Consider the following 24,631-nt stretch of genomic DNA (forward strand, 5'->3'; position numbering starts at 1 on the left):
CTGAATAATTTTGAATGGTTTTAATTGTTTTCTTAATATTTTACCAAATATATAGTAATACGATAGTAATATGTTACGCTCGCATCCGCTATTCCAACAAAAGCACATCCCTTAAAGAAAGGCCATAAAACTCCAAATCAATCCATTCTCTGAATATGAACTTAAAATAAATGATAATGAAAATGCATTAGAAGAACAGTTAAGTCCTAAGAGTAAAACCGGGAGAAAAAATGAATTGTGACAAAATGTGTATTTAAGAACAGTACATTTAAGTGTGTCTTTGTAAAGGTGTAAGATTTTCATTCCAGCCACAAGGCTACTGACTTTCTTGGAATAACTAATTTAGTGAGCTAGATTTAGTATGTTCTTAAAGGGATAGTTCCCCCAAAATTTAATACATTACTTTGTTCTGTTAAACACAAAGAAAGATATTTAGAAAAATGTTAGCAACTGAGATTTCTGGGGTATCATTGACTTCCATAGTAGGAAAAAATACAATGGTGGTCAAAGGTGCCCTAGAACTGTTTGCATTCCTATATTCTTCAAAATATCTCAGTTTGTGTTTAACAGAACAACACAATTTAACAATATTTTTTCTACTATGGTAGTCAGTGGTGCCTCAGAAATCTCAGTAGCTAACATTTTCCAAATATCTTTCTCTGTGTTCAACCAAACAAAGAATTTAATACAGGTTTGGAACAACTGGGTGAGGGTGAGTAACTCATGACAGAATTACATTTTTTGGGTGAACTATCCCTTTAAGATTTGTACTAAATGCAGAAACGCTTTTTGCAAAAGTAGAATTACTTGCTCTTTTTGACAGACTTTTACAAAATGGCTCGGGGCATTCTTGGTTTTGGGTATTTTTGTTCAGCGAGATGTTACAGAGTGCTATGGCCTCCAGGGCTAAATGTTATGGATGAATGACAGTTTCGACATTGGGTCAATGTTAGGGGCAGCTAAATGTTCAGACTGTGCCCCGTATTGTGCTCTGACCCAGCATGGAAGAATTATGCATAGAGGGGATTCAATGATTAGTGCCCAGAGCCTATAGTGCTATATAAAATGTTTCAGGTCTGAAGTTCTGTGATGGATTTTACGAACTGCTACAATTGTTGAATAAGTGGGTTGTCAGATGAAGTCAAAAATAAGACTGTGTATTGGGGGATGTGGAGCAAAAATAAACGGCTATTTTGTGCTGTTGTTGTGTGTTGGATTGAGATCTGTATCTGTGTCTCTACAAATCATCAGTGGTGGCTGTGTTATAGCTCTTGAAGAGTGGCTGCATAAAGATGCCAATGGTTCCAGTAACACACACTAAAACAAAGATCCACAGAAACAGGCGGTCGATCACCATAGCCACATACTTCCAGTCTTCGATTATCTGTGAAAAACAGAGACAAAGACATTACATACATATCTTTTCTTTATTTGTGATACAACAAATAAATTCTAACCCTGCGAGGGCCATGTCCTGGAAAGTTTTGTTCCACCCCCCATTTTTATTGCATTAGTTCCAAACCTGTATACATTTCTTTGGTCTGCTAAACACAAAGGAAAATATTTGGAGGAATGGTTCAGCAGGACAAAGAGATTTATACAGGTTTGGAACAGCCAGAGGGCGAGTAAATGATAACAGAATTTTCCTTTTTGCGTGTTTAAGGTTAAACTCTACACAATCTTACAGGAACAAAACTAAACATCTAAACCTATATTTAGAGGTACCATATATAATTTCTGTGCAACGAGGGTCACCAAATGGAAATGTTTTCAAATGGGATACAATTAAACAACATTTTAACACTGTACAGATTTATAACACGTTGTTGAGCTGCACGACTCATCTACATATACTTTCCAAGATCAAAATTCAATTAGCAGACATTTATGTGACACCTGAATTGTAAATGCCCTCACCCCTTCATCATCATCCTCACTCTTCATCTTGTCAGCGATATATCTGACGCCCTTCACAGCCTCCTCCATATCTGCAGAGCACTTCACTGCCTTTCGCTTCCGAAACTCTGTGCTTTCACTCGGTCTCCAACCAATGTGCTTGGTAGAATCTTCATTCACAAAGAAGGTGGAATCAGTCTCATCTGCCTCCCGCTTTGTTGGTGGATCAGATAAGGAGCCATGCTGGTGCTTCCTGCTAAATTTCTTGCGTTTATTGGCCTCTCCTGGCCGCCGCATGAAAAGGAAGCCAGGCAACTGGGCCAGGAAGTAGTATTTGACCCATTTCGGCATATTGTGCGTGCTTGGGGATCGATGGTGCACATTTAGCACGCACACGCTTGTCACTATTGAGAAAGTCACCAGCACCATGGTGAACATCAAGTACTTTCCGATAAGGGGCACGGCGAGTGATGTCGGGGGTACAATTTTGGATATCAGTAAGAGGAACACAGTTAAGGCCAGAAGAACGGATATACACAGAGTCATCTTCTCCCCACAGTCTGATGGTAGGTAAAACACCAAGATGGCCAGTGAAGTGATGAGAACACAGGGGATGATCAAGTTTATGGTGTAGAACAACGGTTTGCGTCTGATGATAAAGTCGTAGGTTATATCCAAATATGTGACGTCATTAGGGTCCTCGTTTTTACGTCCAGGCAAGGAGACAATATCCCACTCTCCACTTGGCTTGAAGTCATCTCGGCTGGCAAAGTCAGACAACAAAATTAGGTCAATTTCTGTGTGATCATAAGTCCAGGAGCGGAACTTGAGTGTGCAGTTTTGCTGGTCGAAGGGAAAGTCCCGCACTTCAATTTTACAGGCACTCTTATAGATAGCTGGTGGCAGCCAGGCAACCTCACCATTATTTGATATGACCGCATTGGAATAGAAAGACACCTCGTATGTCCCGTCAGCACTAAAAATTGACAGACACGTTGTTGCATTAGAATTAAGAGAAAATAATCATATTCTGCTTGTGTGCACCAAAAAGAGAATAACAAAGGTGAAAGTCAAAGCAGATAATGTTGAAGCTCATTATGTGAAAAAAACAGCTATTTTAATCTCAGTCTCTCCGGCCATTTCCAAGATTAAGACAATAACTCTGTCCTTGGATAAGGTCAAATCCTGCCAAAATTCAGCAACAATGTATAATCTTTTTCATAAAACATATTTGGGTAGTTGACGGATAAACCACACCAAAAATCTTATGGTATTTTATACTTTAAATACTATATTAATCATATAAGATAATATATTATTAACACAAAAGAAATAAAATACCAGTATCTGATTAAAACTTACTTGTTGTACAGTACAATGTCAGGCAGCCATATATGCTGCGAGGGAAGACGAACTTTCCTGATTCCTTCATACTCCTCTGGATCCCACATCAACCGGTAATCATTCCATACCTGCAAAAATCATACACACACTTCAGAAAGCAGCTTCGTAGAGCAAAATGCAATCCAACCCCACAAGTTCCACAAATCATACCTGAGTGAGCCAACAATTTGTGGTCATAATCTGCTCCCTCTCATTCTGAAATGCAAACATCAATTTAGTCACGTACGAGCTTAGCAAGATCAAGCACTTTCATATATACAATATTCCATGCATCTTTCAGTGCAAAATACTGACCACGCTGATAAGCTGGGCAAGTGACACTTGGATTGCAATGGTGACCTGCTGGCTCTTGTTGACTGCTGGCCGGATCAGCTTGTTGTATCGATCAGGGGAGAGTAGGTAGTTCACCAACCGCTCTTCCACCTCTGCACACCATACAGCTGAAAAACAAACATTATTGAATAGACCATATTTTAGTAGAGATAGATTCAAATTTGAATAGATGTTTATTTAAAATATGGACTGGATTTATGCGATGTGAACTATATACCATCAACACATTTTAAATGTGGATGGAAAAAAGATACCAAGATGTGGTAAAAACATGAATAACAAAACCAAAAAGTTGTGTTTATGTGAACTGACATTTAGAAGAGTCTCTGAAAACCCCAGTAATACCATTTTCATGTATAGGTAAAGAACACATTATGTAAGGTGATATAATACTCTGTAATAGTTGTTTGCAAAAGTATTGCAATAATCATTTATGCTAAACCAAACAAAGACGGAAAAACAAGTTCCGGTATAAGAGAAGTACTCCGAGAGGGAGCTAAAAACTCTAGTGGTGTTTCTATGCTACTCTCTCGAAGGGACAGGAAGTCAGGACAAATGACATCATGGTGTTAACAAGAAGTGGAATGTGGGGACAAGGAGCACAGAGACAACCAGATTTAAGTTGACAGGGGAAGGACTGAGGCAGCAGTCAGCATTCATCACACAATCACCCGGCCTGAGAGTCTCTCTGCGCTCACTGAGACATACTGCATCTGACTAACAGCTCAATAAGTTTAGCTGAAACATGAGACTTAAAATTAAATATGCTCACAGGCAGAGGTAGCACAAAACTAATTTTCTTGAATTATTATTACTTAATTGTTGTTTTTTATGTGTTGTGCCACTGTAGCCACTGTTATTAAACAGTATTTATTACAGTTTATCTATTATAGATATTATTACAGAATAATGTAGTATACATTTCAAAATTAGAGCAATTATTATAATATGCAACAATATACTACAGTTTACTATAGTAAATACTGCAGTAAGTAATAGTATATAGTATGTATACTACCGTATTTACTACAGTTTTCAAACTTTTTGCTATCACACCTTAAGACACATCGTACAACTACCTATTTACAAGTATTAAATATGTTATTGTATTGCATTGCATTGCAATACAATAAAATATTTAAGTTAATGCTAGAGAATAATATACTATACATTAATCAACAGTAGTAATTCTTATAATATGCTACAATTTACTACAGTTTACTATGCAGTAAGAAGTAGTCTGTATGTATACTACAGTATTTTGTGTGGGGCTATACAAAATGAATCACAAAAACCTACATGCAATAACAATCTTAATCTAATTCTCTAAAAATGCATGTTGACGTTTCATGTCAACTTTCATTATGCTTCTTAAGGAATTAACATCCATTATCATGAATCCAGACAGTTATATAAACAGCCCCATTCATCCGTAAAACAAGATGCATGAAAGCACCAATCATCATGACCCACAGACAGTATGCTGAGGGTCAAATGAGCCTTATGCCGAATCCCTCAACAAACCCTGAGGGTATGATCATTATTTAATGGCAAGGATGAGTCAGCAGTTCAGCCCATCACTGCCCCATCAGCACACATCCCCTTTCTCAAAAGCTCTCATATTACAGCATATGAAAGCACTGTCTGAGAGTAATTCCAATAATGAAAGTTTAGTGAGCATGTCCATGAATGAACACTACACACACTCCTCATGTGGATACATACATCAGAATTCAATTCAGCTGCGAATTGACATTGAAAAATAGGCAATAAAGTGGAAATCTCACGTCAATTTCAAAATACACACTGTAAGCACAATTTAAGAATTAAAGCACAATTTAATGTGACGAATTCTGTCTACAATGATGACTAATATTTAAGGAAAACCTAAAAGCTTACTCATACAAGGCCCATCAAAATGTAGACAAAGAGTAAACATGCAAACAAAACCAACACTGGACAGACGCTTCAACCACACATACGCACACTCTCCCAACCATGGTTTGGCAGACACAAACAGCAGACATCCCAGACACACACAAACAGTTGCATGCACTAAGCTTTTCCACCTCAATGCACTTCAACCCCTTTGAATAATTCAGCAGCACTAAAATAAAACCTGCCTCATCAAACAGACAGTGCCAACACAAACACACAAGGCGCTAGTTTAACTCTAACACACACTTACACACAAGTGAATATTTTCCACCTAAGTGAGGTCTGAGTTACATAGATGAAAGCTCTTTACTGTTTTAAAGAGAAGTGCTTAATCACTGAGTATCAGCAAATGAGTGTTATCAGTGTGGCATAAATATTTGACAACAAAATTATTAAAAGCTACACTATCTGCGGTCAAGCTCTACAGCATCAAACAACTTACACATACATATACACACATTCAATAGCTGTAGCCTTACAGCTGCCTATTGGGGTGGAGTTTCAGTGCTGGAGTTTCTTCACTTCATCCTAAACTCGAACTTTTCTTTCTCTTGATTTCACATGCTCTTTTCCCTCAAGGCTTTTCCCTAAATTGCATCTTTCCGTTTGCATTTTCTTCAGCATTAAATTAACAGTGTTTGCCGATTTCAATTACAGTAAGAAAATTGATTAAAATTGACTATTTTATGGTACAATTCTGTAAAACTGTTGACAGTAATTAAGATATTTTACAGCAATATTTAATTTAAAACAATTATAATTTATCATGAAGCAACACAACAAGTCCCTGCGCGATGCATTAAAGGGCTCCTATTTTGCAAATCCGTTTTTTTATATAAAGTGTATAATGTTGATGTCTGTGTATAAAGAAACAAAACCCGAAGTTACAAACCCAAAGATCACTGCAAAGAGAGATATTCTCTTTAATAGAAATCGCTTTTTAAGGACTACAGCAAACGGCTGAAACGAACTACAGCTCTCTTTTCCTGGTAATCCATAAGTAACGATGCCCGAGAATTTGAATTACCTCCGCCCCAGGGAACTACTCTTTCTATAAAAAAGACTTAGCTTTGTTTACTGTGCTTGGCTATATGAGACCAGATTTTACTGCACTTAAGCATTTTGTTGTTTAAACTATTGTTTACCTCATTTGTAAATTACTGTAAATGTGCGTTACCTCTAAAAACACTTCTAAATCCTTTGAAGGATTTGCAAATGGCCCTGGTCAATCTGCTTGTTTTTTATCCATTTCTGTATCTTAACTGACGCTACTGTTATTACTGTTCTTGTAACCGGTCTAACAAGAAGCCCCTCCGCTATCGCAGATAGGGGCATTGCGTCCTCATCTTAGAATGAAATAAAATCACAATCACGGTCTCGAACAAGGATTTACATTTACACATGCACAGTTTCACACACTAGCAGGCCTCCATTACGTGATCAATTTGTGTGTTGAACTGATGAGGCTAAAGCAGTGGTTCTTAGCCTTGTTGGAGGTACTGAACCCCACAAGTTTCATATGCGCATTCACCGAACCCTTCTTAATTGCAAAAATAAAATATGATTTTTTTCAAATTCAAAACATAGGTATATATTTTACTGGTGCACAAAATGAACCGTGCATCAACATCACTGTGTTTTAAAGAACAAAACCATTAAAACATTTTTCCATCTTCATGCAGCTTAATGAAGTGTTCTCTTAGTTTTGCTGGTGCTAGACTAGAATTGCTCAATTTGGCATTGCAAATCATGCAGTTAGGACGCTGACTCCCATCACGTTCCATTATACACGTGAATCCATATTGTACATATTCGTCCGACCAAATTCTTTTTTTGCTCGACATATTTAGTATGAAAGGATTAAAATATTAAGAAAGAAATCACACGACATACCATCACGACAGTCACAAGTCGACTACTGGGCGCACCAAATTCCCTGCAGCACAGATAGGCCAAGCGATGTTGCGTGATCACCTGCAGCCAATGATGGCCAATCGGGGTGTGTCATCACGAATCATATGAGTTGGGTGTGTGTCTTGACCTCCACCGAACCTCTGAGACTGACTCACCGAACCCCTGGGGTTCGATCGAACCCAGGTTAAGAACCACTGGGCTAAAGCCATTGTTACTGATTATTTATTTTACTGTTTATAGCTTTAGAATATACCGGAGCACATGCAACTAATCTACCCGTTATGGTAACACACTGGGTTAGCTAGTCCATTGCATATTTCACTGGGTTAGCTAGTCCATTGCACATTTCACTGGGTTAGCTAGTCCATTGGGTATTTCACTGGGTTAGCTAGTCCATTGGGTATTTCACTGGGTTAGCTAGTCCATTGGGTATTTCGCTGGGTTAGCTAGTCCATTGGGTATTTCACTGGGTTAGCTAGTCCATTGGGTATTTCACTGGGTTAGCTAGTCCATTGGGTATTTCACTGGGTTAGCTAGTCCATTGGGTATTTCACTGGGTTAGCTAGTCCATTGGGTATTTCACTGGATTAGCTAGTCCATTGGGTATTTCACTGGGTTAGCTAGTCCATTGCGTATTTCGGAGGAAGAGGCTTCATTGAACAATCTTCATTGAGCGTTTAAGGTCAAATAAAAGGTAATGGTAAAATATTTGCCAAATGTTGCTTTTATATACAGTATACTACACACAAAAACCACAACCAGGATCAGGAAAACATGAAAAAAGGAACCCTTTAAATTATATTTCATTAACTGATTATATTTTTGTAATTCAAGTATTGATGGATTTCCATTTATTGACCAAAACATTGGCCAAACGTTCATTATGTGAATCATGACTTTATTACTCATGTGTAACTGTTCAACAGGAGGAAATACTTTAGAAATAAAATCATAAGTGTGAACAATGATCAATACTGGTAATGACAGAGCGATCAGTCAAGAGAATCCAAAACAGTTGAATGATTTCTCATTTGACCTATTTACCGCTGTTTTAACCAACAGTTATCAAAACGTCAACATTTTTTAAATATTGACAAAATCTTAAATGTTATATAAGTTGCTTTGGATAAAAGTGTTTGCTAGATGAATAAATGTAAGTGTTCTTCTATATGGTTAGCCATCAGGTTTTTACCTGCTGCAAAAACCTTGCAAGTGAATGGAAAAGCATTCACATCAACAAGCTGCTATGAAGTTGTCCATTTTTTTCTCTCCTCTGTGTGTATTCATAAACGTGTTTGATAGATCCTCCGGGCAGCTCTGCCTCACCGAGGAAAAGATCTTATCATGGATATGACCGCTTCGATGCCTCAAGAACTATAACATACGTGCACACAAGCTCACATCATGAATGCACAATATAGACTCAAAAAGTGTAAATCCTAAACATGCCCTTATACTTCAATATAAGAGCATGAATATGACCATGCCAAATGTTTACAAATCATACTTTCACAATTGTATATTATGCAGCGTAGATTACCTCCAATAAACTGAGTCTGATCAAGTCAATGATTTTCTTTTTCATTCTTATGCACAATGTAAACTGCACAATACACAATGAAGATTGTGTGGCAGCTCACAATTGTAGTGTTAATAAAACAGATCCGTATGTGAAGCTTTGAACGTTACATGATCAGCTAAATGTCCCCCAACAGATTAAATCAAGAATGCATTTCTCATCAGACCCATTAGATCAGGTTGGTTAATTTCAATACTCGTTCTCTGTGGTTGCAGACATTAAACGGTGTAAATAAAGCACAATTAGACTTGGTTTTAAACTATCTTCTGTACAACAATTGAGATTGCACACTTACCCGTTACAGTGAGCGCTACAAGACAGAGTCCTGAAGCCATCAGAGCTGCCATATCTCCTTTACGATGCCCTCCGTCAACACTTAAATGAACTGAGAGGTAAAGATCGTGCATTCAGATCCGATGACCGGGGCCTCTACATATGCATGGTCCCCATAGACTTTAGGACAACGTATCTGATTCATTAAAACAAAAGCAAGCATATGGCAACGGGAGATCCGGGTTTACTTGCTCGGTTCGTCTGAATATAAGCGAGTTTAACGCCGCAAGAGCTCTTCGGTTCCCTTTCAATGATAATAATCACCCACAAACACGAGAGTCATGATAGAGCACATTGGGCTTTTCGCATCTCTAGACGAACTGACTCGCGCGCTCTCGGGAGACCTTTCTCTTGCGCGCACGGCACATGAACTGGGAAACTTGACATTCGCGATCGCACTCAAGCCGTCTACTTGAGTAAAACGTGTTATAATATAATCTCATAGTAGTTAAAATCCTGTGTTTTAAAAAATATCCGAGCAATTTGTTTAGACATTCCCGAACATTCAATATTTTCAAAAAAATAACCAAAGCGCAAATGACGAGAGTATTGTGTTTTGTAATTGCTGGCTGAGTTGCATTTGTATAAATAAGTGTTAATAACTGTCTTGCATGGGCAATTGGTGTGCGTCGTGAGGGAGGAGAGTGTCTGTGCGTTCTGCACAATGGAGAATAAAAACAGTGTAATAAATACAGATTTCAGTTGGTTGTTTGCTTTGTCACTTTCCTGAGCATGGGAATATAAATAGCAATAGGCTATCAAGATCAGGGGTTTGATTTAGATGTCATTCAGATACATAGTCATAACATAGAGTTTGAGTTTCACTTGAAGTAACTTTGGATAAACGCATCTGTCATGCAACAATATTGAGGAGTTAGAAAATATGTGTTCCATAATAAATGCACAGTTCTTTTCTCATGTCCACACACCTTCTATTGATCAACGATTCGTTTTGTCTTTAAAATTATTAACAATGAAGAGACTCTGAAGTTTGCTGCAATTTGTGCAAGTTATAAAGAAAGTTCAGTAGCTGAACTTAAAAGATAGAAATGTTTTTCTAGTAATAGAATGTTTTCTCAATTAACTTTTAATGACCTTAATTAAGCACAAAAACCCCAAAGACACACACAAATGAATCCCTTACACTCCATCACATATAGAAATACAAAAGGGAATAACTTCACATAAAATAAAGTAAAGCAGTGGCCACTTGAGGTGAAGCAGAAACCTTGCCTTGCATTGCCGTAATTAATGTGTGCGAGAGATCAAATGAGCAATGAGAAAGTATGCATGCAATAAAGAAAAAGAGAGAGAAAGAGAGAGAGAGGGAGAGAGAGGGGTTTAAACTCAGAGACATCTATGCATACTCATACATTACTATACATGCATCCTATGTTCAAACACTCAACCATACCCAAATGTTACAGCAGTAGTGTTGGGTAAATGGCTGTTAATTTAATTTAGTTTGAGTGAAAGAGGATCTCACATAATGTTTCCCGACACATGCACAGACGCATTTTAAAGGGATAGTTCACCCAAAAATAAAACTCTACTAAATCAATAAATTGTCATCATAAACTAAAAACTACAGCTGGTCTAAGCTGCTACTGTTTTATTTAATAAGAAATCTTTTTTATTTATTATATAAGTAACATGTGACAAACCTTAAATGTGAGACAGTGACCACACTACACAATCACAATCAAACTTACATATGTACACACACATTCACTAATTTCTTTGCTAAATACAAAACGTTTCCAGTCATTATGTTCCATTTTTTATTCATTTAAGGTGTTGTGGGACTGAAGTTTACAGATTTTAAAGGCGGGATAACATGCTTTGTCATGCATTCTGACTTATTTACACTGGTTCACATGGTTAACATGGTCAACTTGTTAAAAAACGAGTTGGACGTATATGACGTAGTATTTCTGTGCTTGATACACTCCCCCAGCACAACTTGTTTAGAAAAGTCTGGATCCCTTTTCGTAACAGAGATGCTATTCCTTTTACTGGGCAATTCCCCCGGAAAAACACTCGAACGGCAAGGCATAGAAATAGCCCGTCCACGAGCAATAGGATCTAAACCATTCACCATTCTGGTGACATTCAGTTATGTTCAAAATAATAGCAGTCCAACATCACTTACAAGATCAGTCTGTTTTTAGTAGAAATTATTTTTATATGGCAGATATTTTACAAGCTATTATTTTGAACACAACTGTGTGTGCATTTAACAACCTATATTGACATATCACTCACTTCCAAGTTCTTCTGATGTCCTCTTGTGAACAAGTCTCTTGCGTCAAACTCTTTGTCTCCTTAACAACTGCACCCATCAGAGAAAACCATTCATACTTAAAAATGATGTATACAAAACACGTAACAAAAAAACAATTGGCCTACTGGAACCAGATATCTAACACAAATAATAAGATAGCATGCGAAATATGACCTTCATTTGAAAGATTACCAGAGCAAATTATGCAGGCCACAAAAAAGGTATCTAAAAATAAAATGCAGTGAAAAGAATAAAGGGACATTATGTCGTTTTGTAAAGAAGCCACTTCAAAAGTCTGTCAGGTTTGATGCGACACTTTGTTTTACACCGCCATCTTGTGGACATCTGACCAAATACTGTCCAGCAGAATTAAATTTCTCAATAAGTAATTTTGTGCTGAAAATTAGTATTGCTCCAGAAATCTTGGCGTCTTACTCGATACATTTACATTTAGGCATTAGGCAGATGCTTTTATCCAAAGCGACTTGCATGGCATTATCCTATACATTTTACATAGGTATCTGCAATACCGTGGAATCGAACGCACAACCTTGCTTCGTTAACACAATGCTCTTACCACTGAGCTAAAGGAAAGCTGTAGTACTGAGAACCAGGTCGCCAACACCTGTAAATGTGCATTTTTCCATCTTAAAAATATATCTAAACTACGTCATGCTGTCACCATCAGATGAAGAGAAGCTAATTCATGCCTTTATGACATCAAGACTAGATTACTGTGATGCACTATTAGGTGGTTGCCCTTTAGGCCCATTACAAAAACTCCAACTGGTCCAAAATGAGTTCTTACATGTACAAAAATGTATGAGCATATTAGCCCGGTTCTGTCAACCTTGCACTGGTTACCACTACTTGAGTAAACTTCTCTTGTATTTCAGTCCTTCACGTGCACTATACTCTCAGGCATCCGGTCAGTTGGTAATACCTAGAATTTCAAAATCAAATGCAGGCGGCAGATCCTTTTCCTATCTAGTGCCTAAACTTTGGTACAGTCTTCCCCGCACTGTCCGAGAGGCAAACACACTCTGTCAATTTAAAATAAATTAAAAATGTAATCTTGCATACACTACACTATCATGATATATATATATATATATATTCAGAAGGTTTTGGCCGCACTAGTTTTGGCTGCACCGGAACCAGGAACACTTCCAATAACAACTGATGCATTTGTTGCATCAAAGAGTGCACGAAGACTGACGAAAGCTGTGACGATAGAGCTGGACAAAGGAAGTGGCGACTCAGCCGCTATTAGATTATTAATGATAATTTTAAATCTAATTGTTTTTATTTTACCTTGTTGTGTAAGCACTGTCAAGCTTGTAGCTTTTGCCAGAGGGGAACTGGATCCCCTGGTTAGGCCTGGTTTCCCTCTGAGGTTTGTTTTCTCCTCCAATGGAGTTTTGGGCTGCTAGAATTGTATAGTTTTATTTTATTAACATTGCATATAGGAATTTATAGTTTGTCTGATATTTGCCCTGTGTTTTGCAACAATGAAAATTGTAAAAAGCACTATATATATAAAGCTGACTTTACTCCTGTGATACATCGCTATTGTTTTATAAACCTGCCATTCTTTAAATAATACGGGGTTAGTAGGCCTACCCTAAAAGGAAATCTCCGTTATACTAGGAAAAAATATAGGCCTACCATATTTCTATATATTAGCTACCACCACTTCAAGAACACCATTTTTAAGTTACAATAGTTTTACACAAATAAACTGCATACAAGTACATGGTGCAGTAATGCTATAGCAGAGCTACTTTCTGAATGATAAGCATTGTTATATTTACATGACATTCCAGTAAGAAAAATTTAGTAAGCCTAAGCCTACCCATGATGTCTGAAAGGTATTGTTGAAAAAAATAAAAATCGTACCACGTGCAAACAACATGATATTTCCATGGCACATGGATGGTGATCATTGCAGCAACTCTCTAAAATACGGTCCCCAGTAGCGTAAGGCCTTGACATACAAACACAAAATTTACGCTTCAGATCAGATCGTTCCGAAACACGCCACTGCGTCTTCTCTTTATTTTCTTATTCTAATATTCCCCGTTAATCAACAAGACATTTTTCTGAAGTTATTTTTATACATCTAGGTCATCCTCGGTCATCTATGAAAGAGGACTTCCTGTCGAGAAAAGCGCTCAATCTGACTCTACAGCAGCCCCCTTATCATCATCACCCCTCCGCTACCAAACAAACTCACAACAACCAACCAACACACACAACTTTTCTTCTCCAGTAGTCCCTTCACTGGAAAACCCCGTCGCCAGGCTGATCCGCTGGAAAAAAAGCAGAATGTCCCCTCCATCCGCACGGCTGCAAACCAAACCCGTGATAACATGTCTGAAGACGTTCCTCGTCTCGTACAGTTTGATTTTTTGGGTGAGTTTTCATCAGATTTGCCGTTAGCTTGCGGCGGCTATCCGCACTGCTAACTCACGCTGAACAATGGGCTCAGTCTACAAACAGCTGTTACTGTTGATACTTTTCCCTGATTTAACGTTAGACTTTATTTTTCTTCTTACAAATTAAAAACACATTTCTTAGCTTTGATGCTTAACTTAGATGATTCGAGTTAATGCTTTTGGGTTTTGCTTTTATTAGCAACAAACTTAAAAGACTTTGTAGAAGTCCTACAAATAACATTTTATTGTTACCGGCGTCGTACATTTGCCGTCAATGTTGCATAGTTGCAAATTTGCGATGTTACATTTCAATTTTAAGATGTTTCATTTCGTTTCCGGGCAAATTAATGAATTTAAAAAAAAATATTATTACAGATGCTAAGGACACTGATACGCAAAGTTTATCATACGTGGCGTTATTGCGTGCAAAGTTCAAAGCAATAGTTTTAACTTATCTAGACCATTTATTGCTATGGAATTGCACTGGGAATTTTAGCAGGCAGGAGACATATGGCCAGATGGTCATGCTCAACCCGTTGATGGAGGTAACTTGGATGTATAAAGAAAAGTGATAGTCCATGATTCCTACTCGGACATTGTATTTGAGACATTTTAAATAGTTCTTAAATGAGACATTACTAACACCCATTCAACTTTCAATTAAGATTTGTTTTAATTTCTTTTATATATAGACTTTCAAAGCTTTCCAACTGATGTCTACGTATGCAAGGGTATTATCAAGAATTGGGTTGGGCATCTTGCGACCTTGTAATTGAAGTTTCAGGCAAATCCGTAAACACCACACCTACAGAATATGTCTGAGAGATGATGATTGTAGTTCACAGGGGTGATCCTGTTGGCTGTTGGAGTATGGGGAAAGGTTAATTTGGAGTTCGACCTGCTCCTAAATTCAGACAAGGGGACCAATGCACCGTATGTCCTCATCGGGACCGGAGCCATCATCATCATCTTTGGACTGTTTGGTTGCTTCGCTACCTGCCGTGGAAGTCCATGGATGCTGAAACTGGTGAGTTCTATAAAGATATGACAATATAACTATATCTCAGAGCTGAGAGTGATAAGTATTGTTGATATGTAACATGGCGAAGAAGGATGACCTAAGTACGGTAGACATTTTGCCAAAGCACTGTGAGTCAATTGTAACAGTAACCGAAGTGGATATTTTTTTCCTACGATCTACTTGGGAAACACGGTCTTGTGTTTATAAACACATTTTAATAAATGTTTATAAACATTTCGTATTTATTGTGATCATTGGCATTTTCTCATTTGTTTTCATCTTCATTAGTATGCCATGTTCTTGATACTGGTGTTTCTTGCTGAACTAGTGGCGGGCATATCTGGATTCATTTTTAGACATGAGGTACATTTCAAATCTTTTCGTAAACATATTTGATGACATTAGCCATCTGCTGACGAAATGTATGTGTGTAAACTTTCTTTAGATTAAAGCAGTACTTCAGGATGTTTATAAAAGTGCGGAGTCAACCTACAATGGAAAGGACACAAGAAGTGAAGATCTGGACAGAGTCCAGAGAACAGTAAGCATGACTTGTTTTTTTAGTAGTAGTAAATAATATCAGAATTACACAACAAATTTTGCACCAAAGATTTTGTCTGGTTCTTCGAGAAATGCACACAAGATAAGAAGCCGTTAATAATGTAACTGTCTTTGTAGCTGCAGTGCTGTGGAGAGATGAACTACACCAGCTGGGCAAACACAGATTACTTCAAACAGGAGGGACTACCCAAAAGCTGCTGCAATGTGACTGCTGTTGTTAACTGCACTACTACAGAACTTAAGGATCTCAAGTTGGCAGCATCCGTGGTGTATCAGCAGGTAAGAGCTCTGCTGTTGCCAAACACTATTTATATTCTATAAGCAACATCTATAGTTGTAAAATAAATGTTATATATTTTTTGTAGGGCTGTTTCTCTCTAATGACTATCACAATGGAGGCCAATCTTGGAATAATTGCTGGAATTTCCTTTGGAATTGCGTTCTTTCAGGTACTTCCCAGTTTTCTTTCACGATTTGTTTGGCTTTGTTCCACAATAACCTATTCAAATGATGAAAGTTATACCTATACCTAATTTTTTCTTAATTTGATGCTGTTTCTCTTTAGCTTATTGGGATATTCCTGACATGCTGTCTTTCTCGCTATATTACCAACAACCAATATGAGATGGTGTAATGTCACTACACCACAGGTATGGGTCACTACACCACAGGTATGATATCTGGTTCCATTTAAAGATTGTATTTAATATCACAAATACTTTTGATACAAGAAGCAATGCAATGCAGAAACATTACTTACTGCCACTTCTATCTGCTTACAGGATATCAACTCGAGATTCCTGAGGAGTAATTCTGACACAAAGGGAAACCCATTTAGTTTCAGTATTTTGTATGTCTGCCTTAGTTAAACATTTCATTTTATAGAATTTCTGGCTGCTTTTTAAACATTATTTTTTGTTGGTAACTAAACTGAATGGAAAGAACCAGTTCCTACGGTAAAAGATTGTTTTGCATCATTCCGGTTTTTTTTGGGGTCTAGTGTAAATACTAAAACAAAGATTAGATATAACGAAATTTGTAGAATATGCATCTGTTTTAGCCAGTGTTAAATCTGGAAAGCACAGTTATGCCGTACATGCTGTACTTGTACAGCTTATCTGTGTTTTGTGGCAGTTAACACATGCTAAAACTTTGCATTTAGTTAAAACAGTTAAGTTTCATGCAACCTGAAAGTGAACATTTGCAACACTTGCCAAAAGGGCATTCTGTTTTATTTTAATTCAGGATGCTTTTTTTATCACCGTTTGAGCCACCAAATATGTATAACATTTGGAGTTCTGTTTCTTTAATCACCAGATCATTTTCAAGAAGTAGTTTTAATACAGAAACCTGTATGTCCATATCCATTTGAATTGATTTTGTGAAAGTAGTTGTCTGGTCTTTTTTGATGTAACAGTGTTATGAAGTGAGTTGTTTAATGTAATGACTGTAATAAGCTAAAAAGAAATGATGTAGTTTCTCTTTAACTTTGTATTTCTACAAAAATGTGATTTCAACACAAGTTGATCAGGTAACAATATTTAAATTGTACATACAAAGAAAAGGCAGAAATCTCAACACTATCAAGGCATGGGTATTAACGTGTTTAAAAACATCCATCCATTGATCCCCTTTAAATCCCAATTTTCTTCATTATCATCACTACAACATATTCATACTGCACGTACCATAAGGCAGATAGACCATCCTCTGCAATTTTTAAGCATATGGGATTGCTTTTTTGGGCATGTACACCTTTATATCTTTATAAGATAACAACAGTGTCAATAGGCTGTTCATTGTGCAAACTGTATTATTCTTTAAAAAATAAACTTGTGTTTTATATGACAAGACTTCAGACCACCAGATGGCGCAATCGGTTTGTTATAGGAAATGGTGCGCTGCATCTCACGTTCAAGCTTATAACTGCAAACACGGAACTAAGCAGTAATACGGTTATTTTATTTTAAAAGGTAGCTAAATATCATTAAATCTCGTATTGTTGACGTAAATATACGACCACAACACTGTGTAAAATCATCAGTAGGCCAAACACAATTTCAACAAGTTGCAAATCTGGGCCGGTAAACAAATAGAAGGTCTAAAAAACAAGCGCATGTAGACAGACAAGCGCTAAATAAAATGGTGACGGTCGATTGGTCAGAACGCCTGTCATTCAGCAGCAGCTCTGTACCTCATTGGACGTGCGACTCTCCTCGTCTGACGTCCACAGTATAAGTGTTGCCGGTCTCCGCCTGTATTCGCAGAAGTGAATTTTCTTCTCTGTCGCGTCGTTGAGAAGCTTTGACTACGTCACCAAACCTTTGTCGTCTGTTTAATCCGGTCCAAATACCAATATCATCCAGGTTAGTCATTTGTGTATGGTGCTTGTGGACTCTTTGTTCGGTTTTATTGCATGACCATCGCAAAGGCAGATGCGAGGCGTTTGCTTTATGTAGATATTTGCATCCGTATTGCCTTAACAACGTAATGCATTAAACTCTTAATTCGCTTTTGTGACTGTTAGCCAACGGCCTGTTTTGTGCTGCTTGTAACGCCACCGAGACTGTGCAAACTAGTACGCTCCCATCGAATGACCTGTATCGGTTAGTTCAGACTGGTTATGATATTATTCGCGTATGTATTAATCGTTAATCTTTCAACTTTGTTTTTAGCTTCGTCATGATGCAGCTCAACGACGCACACTGCAACAAACACTCGCTGCTCAACGTGATGAACCGCTTCATGGCTGCTGCCAACAACATGAACGAGACCATCATGGTGCCAAGCTTGCTACGAGACGTGCCTCTGGAAGACCACGCGAGCGAAGCCTCTGTTAGTCACAACAACAATAACGAGCCCGCCTACCCCAAACAGAGGGACATGTATGAGCACTACCTGCTCCTAAAGTCCATCAAGAATGACATGGAGTGGGGCCTGCTGAAGAGGGAGATGGGCGGCAGCTTCCTGGAGTTGACTGTGAAGCAGGAGGAGCCACAGCAGCAGATGAGTGGAGATGCTAAAGACGACCCTGACCTGGAGAGCCAGTTTCACTATCACCTTCACGGACTCTTTGGGGTTCTATCCAAACTCACGGTGCAGGCGGACCACCTCACAAATCGTTACAAGAGAGAAATCGGTGGTGGGAGCCTGTTGAGATAGGAGTGGGTTTGGTTTTGATTGTAATGTGGACAATTTTTGAACGGTTGGACTGGGAAATGGGGCAGCAGATGACTAAGGGCTTTAGATTTCTCTTTGGCATCAAAAGGGTTTTTTCATTTACGAGAGAGGTGTGACCTCTCTTGGCAGTTACGCACAAGCTCTGGTGCTTTTGTGACGGTTCCACTGCAAGTTAAAGGGCTTTGGTGGTATTAGGGGTTTTGAGTCACTTCAGTGGAGTGTATGTATTCCAGTTCGGCTTTAGTATTTGGTCCTCCGTAAGCCAGGTCAGAAAGCCCTTGATGTGATCAAGCTATGGGAGAATTGGAATGCTGGTAATTCTGTTCTTCATTTAGCCCATGCCTTTTATTGAGGGGATTTTATGTATTCATGCTGCTCCTGTGCACTCGTCCATGTGTAATGGCGTGCCTTCTACTTTCATTTCCCACATGTATGCTTGCCATGCATGGTGTCACTTTAAGATGGCCCATTATGAGTTGTAATGCCACTTGTCTTCAAATTTTGTTTGTCCTAAAAGATTTCAGATTTTATATTGTTCTGTAATATAGTGACTTATTAAATAAAGCATTAACTTAAACTTGTGCTGCACTGTCTACCTGGGTATTGCACTTCATGCAGATGCCATTTACTGTTGAGGTGGGTTTAAATATCTGCTCCTAAATTTATTAGGTGCATCACTTCAGGTTTCATGTGGAATTTGTTTTGCACTGGCAGGTTTGAGCCCGAGTATTCTATTATGTTGGGAATCTTTTCACCGTAGTGTTTGACGCACCCTGAACTGCACAAACTGGATCAAATTGAAGGTATTCTATTAGGCAACATTATGTATATGTAAAAGCGTCTTTTTTTCATAAAACGTTCAAGTCATTGATGACCTTTGAATGTATTTGTGGAAGTGTGTTGTTTGTACCCTTGGTAACATGTCACAAGGTTGTATTTGTTACTATTGATGTATTATATGAACTAACTGGACTGGGTTTTGGCCTTATCGCCAGCTGCATTCATGTCCTTCTCACACGTAAAACACCAGCGAGTTCAATTACCCGATAATGCACTCGCATAAAGTAGCCATGTTGACAAGTTTTGGTAAATAATGGTAAAATGCACAATATGTAGTGCCTTCGCTGCCCTGTAAATGGCAATATTGCTTCTGTTGCAGAAAGAAACTGCTGCAGAAAAAGTTAGATACTGTGTGTAATTGCATTAGTCATAAAAAATATAGTTGAGTAAAAAGTACATATGTAGTCAAGTACACAGTAAAAGTTTATAATATCTTAAACTAAGTTCAACAAAGTAGCCAAAAAGATACTTGAGTACAGTAAGTAATTACATTTACTCCAATACTTTACATCACTGATGTTATCAAAGCCTTTATGCCTGTACTACACTGAATGGATCAAAAGGAATTACAATTTTGTAGATTACTCCTTGTTTTTCCAAATATTTTGTTTAATTTGTAATAGTAAACTGTCATAATTGTGGTTACAGAAGCAGTTGTTATTTGAACTATGTATTTTGGTTAAAGCATAGGAAACCCTCAAGACCACACTCACTACCAGCATCAAATCAGAGACCACATATACCTTGTATCAAAAATCGCTCTTTGACTAAGGAGGGCCATTATGGTATATCGGATTTAAACCATCTGTTCATTCAAGTAAAATAGGTCAGTGTGAAGCATGCAAACCAGGCCTGGCAGCCAAAGAAACAAATCTGCATGATGCATGAGCAAACAACTAAATGACTTGCTTATAAATGTCAGTTTAAAGCGTAAATAATCAATATTCAAATTCTAGGACATGCATGACATACTTGGCATAAGGTTAAAGACTAAAATTCATAAATCAGTTTCACAGTCTGGCTAGATCACATTTTCACATGGACTACGTGTTCAGGCAATCTGAGTTGGCCGGGCACATTCAGTGTGCATGCAGGCTGTTATCTGTTTTTATGTGCCCTCCTAATGCATCTTGGCACCTATTAGGGAAAGTTGCTCAACAAATACTGTACCTATGAAAGCCATACGTGTGACAGTGGGCGTTTACTCCATATATTCTTATTTATCATTGTTGTCTTAAGGAAAATAATATGAATTTTTTGATAACTGTGCAGTGATGCCCAGGAACCAGTAGAAACTGATAAATATTTGTCCAGTAAAAATATTTTCCAGGTGAAAGATTTAGATCACTTTGCTCAACTGAGCTGTTCAAACAAAGAATTAGCATATTTGAGATGTGGGTTCCCCCCAGTCCGGAATTTCAAACAAATGGTTAAAAAAGCTATTTTCAATTATGAGTAAATTAATGTTTGTTAACATATCTTAAATGGATTGTTCACACAAACATAAAATATCTGTCATAGTTTAAAATAATAAATTTCATAATGGAAGTCAATGCAGGATCAATGTAACTTGTTACCAACATTCTTTAAAATATCTTCTTTTTGTGTTCTGCAGACATGATTTGAATGATATTAAGGTGAGTAAGTGATGAATTTTTTGTGTGTGTGTAAACTGTCCCTTTACAGATTCTTTTCTTTTTTTGAAATACAGTGACAGTCTTGCAAACATTTAAGCTGGCAACGAGCGTATACTGTATATAAGGACTGCAATGGTTGGATTATTCATCAATCCTATAATGCACAGTTTATGGTAGATTTTTTTTAACTTCACACTTATCAATTTGTACTTTGTTGTAGAATAAAACAGGAAATGGTCTTTGGGTAACGTTAACCCCACATTATATAAAAAATATCAAAAACCACTAGAGGAGACCAGTGGTGAATTTTCTTATCAGGATGGCAAACAAATTGATGTTTTAAGATGTGCAAGACATTATTCATACTGGCACAAATTAAAAATTAAAAAGAACAATGTATACTTATTATACAGAATTCTTTGAAATCCATTGAAAAGTGATGGTTGATGTCACTCTTTTGTTATGGCAGGTGCCTGACAGCAGTGAGGCTTTGGTGAGGTGATCAGCTGGTTTGGCTAAGGAGATGCTCACCCCACTCATCCGCACAATATGAAGCCTTGTGTGGTATAATGAGAGCCTGTGCGTTTCATTACAACATTACCAGTCTCCCTCTGTACGATCTCGCAGCTAAACAAGAAGCTACGTTTTTCACTATACCATTTACTTGGCATAAAAATCAACCACTGATTTGTTGCTTGATCCTGTTTCTTAAAAAGAAGACTGTGTCTGGTTGAAAGTGACTTATGGGGCAATTTCCCTCGAGTCTGCAATGTCCCTGAAAGCAATATAGAGACACGATTGCAATAAAGTAAAAGGTTGTTTTTATTGCATCTCTCGTTCTATGTAGGTGAATGCAAGATCTGAGTTTTAAGGTTATTAATAATTTCTTTACTTATTGCATTCACATATTTGTTTGCTGTTATCCAAAGTAAATTCCATTGCATTATATATACACATATCATTTGCATTTGGTATACATACATATATTTATCTCTAATCAAACTAAATTGTTTAATGAGTTTCCTTGTCCTCCTTTATGACAAGTTTCTTTAAATTGGACGCATTTTTGTAGAATATTTACACTTATTCAATCCATGATGAACAACACAGAGATGTATTTAATATATAGAGTAACAAAGTTAGACTCATACAATATCACCAAATGTGAAAAAAGTCAACTGCATTATAATTCCCCCAAACTAATCCACATGTCATGCTTATAGGGATACTCCACCCAAAACGAATGAACACGAAAAATGTTAGCAAATTACATTTGGGACATCATTAACTTCCATAGTAGGAACAATTATTGGTGGAGTATCCCTTTGATCAACCTTCAGACGGCTAGTGTGAAGTCAGTGTTTAGATTTTCTAACATCTCTTCTATTGAGCTCTTTGTGTACAGTGCAAGGCCGAAGTGCAACCTATTCAACCATCTATCACAGGAAACAAAATCTGCAGAAACTCTAGAGGTGTGTCAACACAGAGTCAGTAAAGAATGAGTGTCCCTGAAATGTCCCGGTATTGACATTGCATAGAATTTCAAGGTAGCTATCTTATCGTGTAATGTTTGCCTTGTTTAGCAGGACAACTGCAGTGTATAGTGTGAATATTAAAAAACACAAGACGTTCATATCAAACACAATCTTAAGGGCAGGGAGGTAATTCTGGCTTGGCACCAGCTATTTTGTGCATGAGCTGTGCATGCAGACTGCATATTATATGTCAGTGTGCGCCATGCAGAGCGAGTGGCTGAAAGAACGTGCGGGGCAAATGAGGTTGCATAATAGAGAAGGCGAAGTGCTCAGCTGGAGCCGTTTACAACCCAACACACAGTGTTGTCTTGGTTGCCTCCGCCCAACTCATGTAGTGCTCGTGGAGGTCTATATATACTTAGGATTATAATAGCCTTATATGTTTAGTTCGGCATGACTAAGATCGGTGTGCTCACCCATGCATTGTGAAATTGATTACTTTACAATGCAGCATTATGCATAAGAATTCGTCTTAAATCTTTGAATTATAGGAGTATATCACCTCAATTGAACAATATGTTTAATGGTCTAATGTGTCATTTTGGGGGGATCTATTGACAGAAATGCTAAATAATAGGCCTATACATAACTATGTATTTTGTATCACCTTTGAATGAGCTATTTCTAACTACATACACCCGTGGTCCCTTTGTATTCAATTCACCATGTTGTTTCTACAGTACCCGTAAACGGACAAACTGCTTTACAGAATACGTTTCGTAAATATATTATCGCACAGATGCAAAACGTGAAGACATCTTAGTCCTGTGTCAGCCACCATGCCTTGAAAGGGAGGGGTGGAGTGAGCCGTTGATTGCAATTCGCAACCTCACCGCTAGAAGCCACTAAATTTCATGCACTGAACCTTTAAGATTTTAAATCTTGATGACTGGTCTTCCCTATAAATTACCCTTAAAACACACCTCATGAATTGGCAACAATAATGTCTGCCTTTGCATATTCTTATCGCAATATTCAGGCGCGTGATCCATGCGTGATCAGCGATCCAGTCTGCCAATGACCAGTTATATGTGGCACTGGGTAAAACCAGTCCTTCTAAACTTAACTTTAAGAGTATTTCTCTCTGGCAGAGATGTGCACTGTTCAAAGTAGCATGAGATTATCTTTCCCTAAAAGCCAAGCTAAAAATATTTGGAAAGCACAGACTTAGTGACACTGATCAGTTCTCAGTCATTACTCAGCATGTGTAGATAGTTAGGCTACATTAGAAGAAGGTCAGAACCCCAAACGGTCATGCAATGAAAATAAAACCTCTATAGTAAGAACAAATGTTATGAGAATACATCTCTGCATTGTTTTAAAACACTGTTTAATAATACGGATTTAAGAATCTAGGTTTACTATGAAGGTTGAATATTAATGAACATATGAAAAGTGCCCGCTCAGGTTGTCTGGCTTTTCAACCTGTCTCCGTGCCTTATAAAAGAGGTGTTCAAATGGGAAATGCTAAAAGGGAAGTTCTTCTTGTGTTTGAGAGAAGCAAAACTGCCGGGGCCGCCCCTTTGTGAGAGTACTCTTACATAATCTCAACGTGAACAAAGACGAAAAACCCACTGACCCGTTTAGCACAGATCTTAAAGTCAGGGATGTAATCAAACTTCCGACTTTTAGATTTTTGTATCACTCAATTCTAAGTGTTATCTGCGCAGAGAGGTTCACAATTAAAAAAATATGCATTTGTTTGGCCTAGTAAAGAAGCAAATACCAAAAGGGTTTG

At 37.7% G+C, this 24,631-nt stretch overlaps 3 protein-coding genes across 3 annotated transcripts; 2 read left to right on the forward strand and 1 right to left on the reverse strand.

Moving 5' to 3' along the window:
* Nucleotides 1–9,770, reverse strand: chrnb5b (cholinergic receptor, nicotinic, beta 5b). Its single transcript, XM_079479267.1, has 6 exons — nucleotides 9,360–9,770; nucleotides 3,595–3,740; nucleotides 3,451–3,495; nucleotides 3,259–3,368; nucleotides 1,918–2,872; nucleotides 1–1,384 (listed from the first exon to the last, which is right to left on the reverse strand). The coding sequence occupies exons 1-6, from the start codon at nucleotides 9,469–9,471 to the stop codon at nucleotides 1,238–1,240; spliced, it is 1,515 nt and encodes a 504-aa protein (XP_079335393.1). The 5' UTR covers nucleotides 9,472–9,770; the 3' UTR covers nucleotides 1–1,237.
* A 3,826-nt stretch (nucleotides 9,771–13,596) lies between these two features.
* On the forward strand, nucleotides 13,597–17,564 carry tspan6 (tetraspanin 6). Its single transcript, XM_079479704.1, has 8 exons — nucleotides 13,597–14,096; nucleotides 14,958–15,146; nucleotides 15,429–15,503; nucleotides 15,586–15,681; nucleotides 15,819–15,980; nucleotides 16,067–16,150; nucleotides 16,267–16,372; nucleotides 16,484–17,564. The coding sequence occupies exons 1-7, from the start codon at nucleotides 14,010–14,012 to the stop codon at nucleotides 16,333–16,335; spliced, it is 762 nt and encodes a 253-aa protein (XP_079335830.1). The 5' UTR covers nucleotides 13,597–14,009; the 3' UTR covers nucleotides 16,336–16,372; nucleotides 16,484–17,564.
* A 302-nt stretch (nucleotides 17,565–17,866) lies between these two features.
* Nucleotides 17,867–21,625, forward strand: mid1ip1l (MID1 interacting protein 1, like). Its single transcript, XM_079479929.1, has 3 exons — nucleotides 17,867–18,067; nucleotides 18,377–20,952; nucleotides 21,271–21,625. The coding sequence occupies exon 2, from the start codon at nucleotides 18,384–18,386 to the stop codon at nucleotides 18,861–18,863; it is 480 nt and encodes a 159-aa protein (XP_079336055.1). The 5' UTR covers nucleotides 17,867–18,067; nucleotides 18,377–18,383; the 3' UTR covers nucleotides 18,864–20,952; nucleotides 21,271–21,625.
* Nucleotides 21,626–24,631: the final 3,006 nt, after the last annotated feature.

This window comes from Barbatula barbatula, assembly GCF_947034865.1.
Source record: "Barbatula barbatula genome assembly, chromosome: 18".
In the NCBI taxonomy this organism is placed as follows: Eukaryota; Metazoa; Chordata; class Actinopteri; order Cypriniformes; family Nemacheilidae; genus Barbatula; species Barbatula barbatula.